Here is an 11,755-nt window from a genome sequence, read left to right as displayed (position 1 = left end):
AAAGAATACTACTCCGATCCTCGTTCTCATTCATATAAAACTAAATTTTCGACATCCACTTGCAAAACATCATTTTCAAACACTCAGAACATCATTTTCACCACAAATTAAGCACTGTCGTGAACGTAAAGTAGACACCTTTATCTCATACTCTGTCGATAGCAAAACAGAAATAAAATATTTGAGATTATTTTTAATTGTGAGTTAAATTCTAAAAAAAAAATATTTAATTCTTGTGCATCTTCCCAGCATTAATTAAATTTGAAGTCTGAATAAAAACTACATGGGTATGATTTTAAAAATAATATATGTAATATATAGCTAAAAAATATTTATTAAATGGTTTAGAATTTTTTTTTTATATTACTGTAAATGTAGAATAAATTATATTAGAAAGAAAGTATACTCATTCGAATTTGGTGTGAGAGAATCTTTCTATTAATAGATATTTTAAAAGTTTGATTCTATTAGAAAACTACTATTGGATATGCTTTTAGTTACCCTATATTAATAAGTTGTTGGTGAATAAACTCTTTATATAGTCTTTTTTTTATTCCTATCATATCTCGTTGTTGTCTTCAAAAAGAGAAGGTGAAGAGTAGTAAATTATGTTGAATCGTGATTTGATGCGCCAACATCGAACATAAAAATTGACTAGTCATCCTCTTTAAAAGGCTTCAACTCTTATTGTTCACACACACTCCATAAGGTGGTGATTGTGTTTCTGGATAAGGATTAAGTGAAGGCTTGAGGAAAGGATTTTATTTGGCAGAATTTTGGTGATACTTGAAGAACTCAAAGTTGCAAGTGAATTGTAGTACGGGCAGATCAAGATCGAATATGCATATGGGTCGCAAGCGGGCGAGTCATGTGGGTCGGTTAATAAAAAATGTGAGGTAAATTTAATTTTTTAACTAACTGATCCGCTTCAGTCTGTTCCGCATAATTCATAATTCACACGGGCCAACAACGGGTGGAGCGGGCTGGCTTGCTGCCCGCAAAAAAAAAAGAGTTTGTGTGTTGACTTGGGTTGAGTTTTGCAGTGATGACTTGGAGAGGAACAAAATTTTAATGTTTTTTAATTAACTATGTTAATTGTAGTGGTGTTTATATTTAATGTTTTTGAATTAGTTATTTTTAATGTTTTTGAAATGGAATAATACTGATATTTGATTTTTTATCTTAATCGAATTATTAATGTTTGACAATGTTTGAAATGGAATAAAATAATTATTGATGTTTGATAGTAGCAAATATATAGACTCAATTTGACAATTTTTCAAGAGAAAAAGTAAAAAACATTTTCATTTAATTTCTATAAAAAAAATACAAATGTGAATTTTGGTCCTTATACGGAACCGGCCAAGTGCGGAACGGGTCGGCCCGCTTTGTCATTTCTAAATATACAAAAAAGATCGAATACTCCATACACATAATCTTCAACCAACAGGTTTGTTGATGACACCATCCCACAAATTTCAAATTAATTAAATATTATTATTAAATAAACATCACACACTAATCACACCTAAATTATAATTAACATGTAAATTGGATCATTAGTACATAACATCCTAAAATCATACCATAAACAAGAAGTTATTCTCCAATAATGAAATTCTTGTCCTAAAATATTCGACCTCTACCTAACATATTAAGTACTTTGTCCTGTAATAATACTTTATAAGAACATGAATCATTTGCCATTTGATTAAAATATATTATAAAAAAATCTGAAAACCAATATTTTTTACTATTTAAAAAAAATGTTCATATTAAAAAATGTAAACCTTTAGATGAATTAATTTTTGAAAAGGGTTCCAAGGATTTATGTTACTTTTTTTTTATGTGTAAATATTGTGTCCATAAAACCATCCACCAAAATCCTTAAAATTTTACACACTACTGCTTAATAATCTTACTAAAAATATAGTTACAGTGAATTTTCAACAAAACCAAGGATTTGAATATTCTACTTTTCAACTTAACCAATAGATGAGTTTTTTTTTTTCTTCACATGAAGATGATGATTTTAAATCTATTATTCAAATCCAGGTATTTTAATAAACAAATGTTAATGAATAAAAGACTAATACAACATAACATGAAAATATAACAAGTTAATTATTAGAAGACTGAACAAATTATTTTATTGCGTTTATTTCTTTAACCAAAGGAGTATTTTTTTTTTTATTCACTATTTTTTAGAGATCTATTGAGTCTCAGGCTTTCTAATTTTATAAATTCATACATTTTTTTTGTTCAAAATACATTTAAAAAATATTAAATGTAACACCCTATTTATATATATTATTTAGCATACAATATATAAAATACATGTATAAGATAAGATAAGATAAGAAGTTGAGAAAATAAAATAAAAATACAACAAGATAAGATACTTTCTCGATAAGCTATCTCGCAACATACTATTTCTCAAATATAAATTTATGCAACAAATAACATGAACAAAATAAGTAAAATTAAGTATTTAAAAAAAAAATAGCATTATATTTAATCATACCACATTCTAAATTATTTAAAATCAAATAAATTATCCATTCACGTTGTTTTATCATCATTACCCCCCTTTATACTCTTGCAATAAACATATTATTAAATTAAAAAAAAATTAATTAGTGTTATTTTCTTTATTAGCCTTTAATAAATTTAAATAAAATAAAATACATGAAAGAAATCATACAAAATTATATAATCTGAAGTGAAATTCTTTACAATTACTTTAGTTCACAACAACTAAATTCTTTCGTTCTGAATTATTTTTCTTAATAAAAATATAATTATTCCTAGAAATGCCTTAGTCTGAGCTTAAATATTATGTTTTAAGCAAATTTTTTTAATATACTCTCAAGTTAGTTTGTGCATAAATGAAAATATTTCACGGTGAATGAATTATGTAAATATCAAAAAGTTTGAAATTATTAAGTTTGTTAGGCTTATATAGAATAATTTTTTCCTAAATTACTCGAATAATTTAAATTGTTTGGAATACTAAATTAAATCACTTCCTACAAAAATCCTAAAAACATCAAAGTACCACAATTTACTTTAGTAGTTAAAGCTATTATGATTTTTTTCATAATTTCCAACACTCAAGTACTTGTAATTTGAAGTAGGAAACCAATAATCCCAAAATGTAAGAGGTTTTTTCAACGCTAAATTCCATATTTGATATTTAAAATAATAAATAGTTGGAAGATAAAAGTGTACATTTTAGATTCATGTTTAATCAGATTATCTCGTTCTTTTAGGTTAATTAATAATAATGAAGATTGATTTGATTTTTTAATCAATCTTATTTTTAATAAGATTGATCATAATTTTTTGTAAACTAATTATCTCAGGTATCGATTATATATCTTAGTGTTGGAGATCTCACATCGATAAAGATTAGAATATTTTATAATATATAAGTGGATGTAAACACGATCTTATAAAGAGATTTTATGAGGTTGAATTAGATTTAAAGTTCACTTTTTTATATGATATTATAGTCATTTCGAGTTTATTTTAACGATTGTCAGTTGAACTTATTAAACCACCTGTTATCCTATGGTTATTAGATCATCCATAATATATTTGACGTGAAAAAGTATGTTGGAGATAGCACATCGATTAAATATTAAGACATTTTATAATATATTATAATATTGAATTAAATTTAAAATCATATTTATATCTCGACCTGCGTGCCATATTCCCAAGACTGAAGTAACAGAAAGAAACAAATTAAGTGAAAGGAAAAAAACACATATCTTATTGATACCACCCATACTTATTCTTTTGTTCTTTGATACATGTGAGTCCAATTCTAAAAGAAATTATTGGCCCAAACTCTTTTACAAAATAAACATAACCCATCCGTTTTTTTTCTTCTAAAAATATTAAAAGCTTAAAATTTAACTCTTATACTAAAAGTGATTTTTTACTGTTAGAAACTATTTATTAATAAATAAATAAATACTACAAGCTAATAACATGATTAAAGAAAAGTAGATAGAATTTAAAACAGAATTCACAGTATGGCCAATGTAATTATTACCCAGTTAATTTGAAAAGGCAATAATTTGATTAAGTAATATTCATCAAAACCTAAATGATGACCATAGCATAATGTCTATTTATAAGCTTAAGCATCATAATAAATATAATATTGTAGTGTTTATAAAAGTATGTAGTGTTTATTAAAATTGACATTCAAATCAATGTCACATCAAAAGAGACCCTTGAATATGAAAATGCAATTATGTAAGAGATTCCACAAACAGATAAGTATCTACGGAATGGCAAATAGTGTGTTGAAGGGAACAAAGATGCACTCAAATTATTATTCTTTATCTTTAATTTTTTATGAGATAAGATTGTATTTCTATAATCAAAATCAAATTAAAAATAAAGTACCTTTATATGATATTTCTAAATATAAATTACTGATCCATAAAAGTAGTTCTTATATGATATTTTTAAATATAAATTAATTTATCATAAATTTACTTTTAATTAAAACATATGTTATCAAATTAAAATTATTTAAAATTAAATTTATAAGCACACGAACACAGAGATGTACTCGATATAAAAATTTGGAATCTTACAATTATTGTACTTAAGTATATTTAAGAGATGTTTTATTTAAAGAGTAAACAAAAGTTTTAACGTAAAACTAGTAAAAAACAAAAATTGAGAGTAGCAGGCCCACACATTGATCTGATTTACGATTCCAGGCCCACGATCCTATACAAAGAGAATCTAACATTTTTATTTTTAAATTTTAATTTATATATATATATATTATAGTATCCAAATTTCTTAACCACTCCCGTTGATAATAGTGAGGGATGGGTGAAGCACTATCGATGGCGTAAGAGAAAAAGAGAAGGTGGGTCCCACAGTGAAGCTTCCGTTATGAATGTAACCAAAAATAAGGAAGGTATCCAATTCGTCACCCCGACGCAACCCGTAACCCGCAACCCAATTTGCAATTATTGTTTGTCTATTTAATCTCTGTTGCTCTGTTCAACTTCCCCAATCACCACTTATCACACTCTTCTCTCCTCGCTCTTCCAATGGCCACCACCACCGCCACCACTTCTCTTCTCGCTCTCCTCCTTCTCTTCCTTGTCGCTCTCGTCTCTGCTGGCCGTGACCTCGTCGGAGACTTCCTCCGACTGCCGTCTGATTCCGGTAACGGCGACAACGTCCATGGAACGCGCTGGGCCATCCTCTTCGCTGGTTCGAGCGGCTATTGGAATTACAGACATCAGGTCCATCTCCTATTCTCGCGATTCTACTACTTTTAATGCTTTTATGTTTTCAATTTATTAGAAATTATTGCAACCGTTCGATCGTGAATCTTTCCACGGAATATTTTAGATTCGATGTTTCAGAGAGTGTGCACCGTCCGATCCAGGACCATTGAATCTCTGATCCTTATCGGTTCAAATGACCTATTGAATAAATAGACGTGACTTGTAACTGACGGCTCAACCAACTCTTTGATATCACTCTTCATATTCAAACAAATTTTCAGTTTTAATTAAACAGTTCTTTTTTTTCAAAATTCAGTAGAAATAAAAATATGTCGTAAATTTCAATTTATTTTCTAATTGAAATTTAAACTAAGTATATATATATTGAAGAAGACTTTTGAAAAAATAATCTAGTCACTTTGTGTCTATTCAAGTTAAATTCTATGTGAACCTGATAAGTTGCGGTACCTGTTAACAAATCCGAACTACTATACTATGATATACTAACTTGCACAAATTAAAAGGATATTTTAAGAGTAAAATGAATAGTGTTGAAGTATAAAGATTACAAATAAAATAATTATGAACTAAGTTAATAATTAAACCTTATTGTTACTATTGTTATAAATATTTGCTCTAATAATTTCAAGTTGACTTTTGTCTGTGGTGGTGGAACGAAGCATGTTTGTGTTTTGAGTAATTTTTTTGCCTGGCTAAGGATTTCTTTTGTGTTCTTGCTAAGTTGCTAACATATTATTATTATTATCAGCAATTCTCTTGCGTAATAATAATACCAACCTAAACTGTTGACTTTTAATTTAAAGTTATAATATAGAGAATAATTGTACACTTGGAGTGTCCTTTTTCAATAATTTAAAAATTGCATTTATTTCATTCTCTTTAATATTAAAAAACACAGATATGTATCCTATTTTTATGTAAGGACCACGTACTTAGAAAGGGGAGTCACTGGATGGAGAGATGTGAGATTTTCTTTATCAAAAAGGGCGTAACCAGAGTTAGCAATAATTGTGAGGGAGGCAAGGCTTGAAAACAGAAATGCTGATGATACACTCTAAATTTGTCTTTTCTTACGAAAATACACTCTGAAATTTGATCACTTATAATTTTCTTTCTTTAACTCAAATTATTGTATTTTATTATTTATGTTAAGATGAAATATTTAATATTTTTTTAATTTGATTTTATAATATCTCTTGTATTTTTGTCTGTGTACATTTCTCACTGAAAAGCAAACACCTTCTTTTGTGAAGCAATATGACGTAATAACTAGTGTGTATGTTTGTTCTCTTTAAATTTTGGCATTATTATAATATATGTTTTTTGTATTATAGTTTTAAATGTTTTATTTTTGTTCTCTGTCATTACATCGTTTAAGAAACTTTACTGATATTCATATATTTAACGAGACTCACGTGAATTTCATCCAAAAGACTGAAGTAGAAAATAATGTTTTTTAAAAGCAAGAAAAAAAAACATTTATTAACATTTCTATACTCGATTGATATCGTACACAACACTCAATCTCAATTTGGTGCCGTTTCGAAAGTGATTGCAATTTAGTTTCAACGCAAAAATCATTATCAATGCTTTCTCTGAATAAATTGATAATGATTGTAACATTTAAATACAAATTATGTTAAGTTTGGTTCCTGTAGTTCAATGTTTTATTAATCTGAGATGTATAATTTATCATGTTGGAAAACCGTTTTGATTGCGGTCCATCTTTTAGTAGGAGTCTTAGTTGTGTTTTTTTGCCATTTTAATTGTAACCTTTATGATGGGATCATAATGATATGAATGGAGTTTATAAAACTTAGATAAAAGATAAGGACAATGATTTAAACAGAGTTTATAAAACTTAGTCGGCTCTCATTCTAAAAGGTTATTCTTTTATTTCTTGTTTTAATTTTCTGCTTTTAGTTTGTAACTACAGAACTTTCAACTTTAAACCTGTTTCATGTTTCGATGATACGTACACGAAAAACTAAAAACAACACTGGAATCCCTTAATTTAACATCATTTTCTGTATTGCATAATTATTTAGTTTTAATGTCTATTTTTTCTTGTTTCATCAGGCCGATATTTGTCATGCCTATCAATTACTGAGGAAAGGTGGCCTGAAAGATGAAAATATCATTGTTTTTATGTATGATGACATTGCATTCAATTCGGAAAATCCAAGGCGTGGAGTCATCATTAACAGTCCAAATGGAGATGATGTTTATAAAGGAGTTCCAAAGGTATTTATGTTAGGTTTTTCAGTATCAATATCTTATTGCTATTTCAAGTTTGATAGGCTCTAATATGTGGACTGATTGATAGGATTACACTGGTGAAGATGTTACTGCTCATAACTTTTATGCTGCTTTACTTGGAGATAAGTCGAAACTTACTGGTGGCAGTGGGAAAGTTGTGAATAGTGGGCCCAATGATCACATATTTATATTCTACTCTGATCATGGTGGTCCAGGGGTGCTCGGTTAGTTGCTTCTGAATTCTCTCACTGAAAATTTTAATGACAGTCATTCATTGTGGTTTCGTAATCCTATTTTTCCGTTATATAATATTGTCATACTTTTCTGATCAAAAAAAATATTGTCATCCTTTATCTAGAGACTATTATATATCCCATGATTCAGTAGATTGCCTCTCTGTATTTCTTTTTTGAATTCTTTTTTAATACATGTGGGTAACTAACATGAAGGTAAAATTACAGTTAACAGAGCAAAAGGAAAAAAGAAGAGGGAGAGAGGGGTGGGATACATGGTCTTTAGTGTTTTTGATATCCAAATTGTTTTGACCTCTATTTCTTCTGTCATCATTTTCTATTGGATCATTACATGACAAATTGGTTCTTCCTACTAATAATTTTAATATCTGCTCCTTGCTATTTCTTACTTGATTTTTTTTTTTTGACACGGGGATGGATTTTAGGGTCGCCTGCTGGTCCTTACATTTATGCATCTGATCTGAATGAAGTATTGAAGAAAAAACATGCTTCTGGAACGTATAAAAACCTAGTGAGTTTCTAATAGTTATCATTTTTTTAAATTTAGATTTGATTGTTTTTTGGGTAAATAATACCCTACCCCCCTCCCCCGGAGAAAAAACTCTGGGCTTTGGCTAAGAGTGTAATAAGATGTTTTCAACACTCTAAATCTTTGAATTAAACAATGGTGGTGCAGGTATTTTATTTGGAGGCATGTGAATCTGGAAGTATCTTTGAAGGTCTTCTTCCTGAAGATATCAATGTTTATGCAACAACAGCTTCGAATGCCGATGAAAGTAGTTGGGGAACATATTGTCCTGGGGAGGATCCTAGTCCTCCCCCAGAATATTCAACCTGCTTGGGTGACCTGTACAGTGTTGCTTGGATGGAAGACAGGTATGTGCATAATAGGGAAAACCAATTAGATCATAAATGAGATCAATTATGATGCAATACTATATACTCAAGACCTATGCATTCACAATGGAGTTGTTCAATGCCTGTGACTATCGTATTGTATTGTCCTGAGAAAGAATTTTATACAAATTGTTTGTTCCTCGAGACGCTTTTTTATCATATAGTTGTGTTTATTTATTTTTGCACTTGCTCTGTTTTTGCTGGTAGGTCAGAAGAATTGTACTTTACATAAATAATAACGTAAATTTTATGGGATTAATTTTATTTTTCTTTACTTGTGAGCAGTGATAGACACAATTTGCGAACAGAAACTTTGCACCAACAATATAAATTGGTAAGTTCTTGTTGATAACTTGATTTAATTTTTTAAATTAAATGATATAAATATATGAATATAATTCAATACCTTGATTGCTCACTTATAAGTGCGATGTGATAAGAGTTGTGGCTGATGCCTTATTTATCCTGCCTTTACAGGTTAAAGAGAGGACTATATCTGGAGGTTTATACTATGGCTCTCACGTGATGCAGTATGGTGATGTAGGGCTTAGCAAGGATATTCTCTTCCATTATTTGGGTACAGATCCTGCAAATGAGAATTTGACTTTCGTGGATGAAAACTCCTTATGGTCATCTTCAAAAGCAGTCAACCAAAGGGATGCTGATCTCGTCCATTTTTGGGATAAGGTATCTCTTTTGTGCAATATTCATTCTTTTTGTTATGAATTAATTGCTTGATCATGGGAACAAAACTTATGGTTTGCTCAAATCAATGCTCCTCGGTGTTGAGATAAGTGTAAGCGTCAATGCATTGGATATCATAACCATATATTTGAGTATTTAAAAGTAGTAGTTGAACTAACTAGTCAATATCACAAATGGGGAAGTAAAACTAAAACCGATAGATTTGGAAAGTTATGTGCATCTCATGCCTTGATGCTACTTACTAGTAGTAACCTTTTTTCCCATGATGTTTGGCACTAAATGCTAAAACACATTTTATTTTGTGGGTGATAAAATTTTGCTTACTATGGTTTATCTTAATTTCATCTACACTGTTTATTGGCAGTTCCGCAAAGCTCCTGAGGGTTCTCCTAAGAAAAATGAAGCTCGGAAACAAGTTCTGGAAGTAATGTCTCACAGAATGCATATAGACGACAGTGTGGAACTTGTTGGAAAGCTTTTATTTGGCATTGAAAAGGCTCCTGAATTACTGAATGCTGTAAGACCGGCTGGATCCGCACTTGTTGATGACTGGGACTGCCTGAAAACCATGGTATCATTTTTTCTGAAGCTAATATGATAGACAGATTTTTCCATAAATAAGTATGGTGTAGTAGAATTAGATTCATTGCTTTTTTAGCTTCACCCTTGAAGCAATGATGTAGTTATGGTTTGTGATGGGTTCTAATTGCAAAATAACCTCTTTGAACATGAACAAGGGCAAACATTGTTGAAATTGAAACAGAGTTGGGTCTCTGTTGTTGATATGACTTTGGTTTAAGAGAAAATAATGGTAATCTTAATCTACTTTCAATGCAGGTAAGGACTTTTGAGACACATTGTGGATCGTTGTCTCAGTATGGGATGAAACACATGAGGTCCTTTGCGAACATGTGCAATGTAGGAATAAAGAAGGAGCAAATGCGTGAAGCCTCAGCACAAGCTTGTGTCACTATTCCTGCCAATCCCTGGAGTTCTCTGCAAAGGGGTTTCAGTGCGTAATTCCTGCAATGTGCTCTAGTAAAACACCAAACTATGATTATTGTTATATTATGTAATATATATTGTCCCACCTCTGTAAATGCAATTGGGACACTACTGGGACCAGAAGAAGGTTCTTTATATTTTAGTGTGGCATGGCATATATTGCTTTGCTTGTGTTCGGAAAACTGTTGAGAGGAATCAGAAGCCTACAACTACACTAGTTTCAAATCACATCCATTTTCAACCGCATTAGGAGGGATGAAGGACCAATTACTTTGTATGCAAACACAGGGAAAACCCTTGTCACTCTGCATCACAATTTACAACATCTTGTATAATTATTTTAACACCACCTATATATCAAAATTATTGTATAATATTGGACTCAACATTACTTTACTTCTTCTCTCTTCTTCTTACTTGCTTCTCAAGTCTTACCTATAATGTCTCTCCTACCATTAAATTTATATCCAAAATTTACCTTTAAAACTTATGGTACCTATTTCCTATTTAAATTTAATTTCTCCCATCTTCCAATATACCTTACCTAACATTTCACTACTTTTAATCCCACTTTTATCTCAAACTTATGAGATCCATTTAAGAAATTAAAGAGATGTAAGTGTTACATATGATATGTCTCACTTATATGATACACATGAGATACTAAGTCCTACATATTGTATGTTCCATTTTATATTTTAACAAATAGTAAAATATACTTCATCTTCTCTTCATTCACCAATAAACACTCATGCCCCTTATAAGAAATCTTGTGAATAAATCTAACAGATATCACATTTAAACCTTTTTCTTTTAGGAAGTAAAATAAATGAGATGAACACTAGTGACCTACCAAAAGATAAGATCACATTTTACTTAAAATTCATTGATTATCCGTAAGTATGAGAAAGAAAAAGTGCCCATACTTTACTCAAAATTCATTGATATCCCAAACTCTTCAATCTTGCAGTCTAGATCAACCCACAAGGTAAATTTCATAAACCCACACTCCCCTAAACTTATTTCTTTAATTTTTTTTTCAATAGAAAAAGGATTTCTCAATGCATATACATTTATTTCCCCTATTTGTAATGTTTAGGTCAGTAAAGGTTAAAAAACAAACATATAGGATTATATTCATTGTTTGTGTTTTTTCTTATTTAGAATTCAGATATGAGAGAGGGTGAAGGCAAGGAAATTGTCTCACCAGAGAGGGATGTGTATGATATGACAGTGACTTCTAACAATCATCTTATTGTTCATAATAAGAAATTGGTGGTCACATGAGACATTGCATATGATAATAAGAGTGGTAGTAGGAGAAGGACCAAGATTTTTTTGCTC

The 11,755-nt window shown here is 29.9% G+C and overlaps 1 protein-coding gene across 1 annotated transcript; it reads left to right on the top strand.

Moving 5' to 3' along the window:
- The first annotated feature begins 4,832 nt into the window (after positions 1-4,832).
- On the top strand, positions 4,833-10,807 carry LOC137816616 (vacuolar-processing enzyme). The gene is made up of 9 exons (XM_068619829.1): positions 4,833-5,285; positions 7,371-7,535; positions 7,618-7,774; positions 8,230-8,315; positions 8,481-8,680; positions 8,987-9,035; positions 9,179-9,388; positions 9,771-9,977; positions 10,244-10,807. The coding sequence occupies exons 1-9, from the start codon at positions 5,088-5,090 to the stop codon at positions 10,424-10,426; spliced, it is 1,455 nt and encodes a 484-aa protein (XP_068475930.1). The 5' UTR covers positions 4,833-5,087; the 3' UTR covers positions 10,427-10,807.
- The last annotated feature ends 948 nt before the right edge of the window (positions 10,808-11,755 follow it).

This window comes from Phaseolus vulgaris, chromosome 1 (assembly GCF_000499845.2).
Source record: "Phaseolus vulgaris cultivar G19833 chromosome 1, P. vulgaris v2.0, whole genome shotgun sequence".
In the NCBI taxonomy this organism is placed as follows: domain Eukaryota; kingdom Viridiplantae; phylum Streptophyta; class Magnoliopsida; order Fabales; family Fabaceae; genus Phaseolus; species Phaseolus vulgaris.
This window is presented reverse-complemented; position numbering and strand designations above follow the sequence as displayed.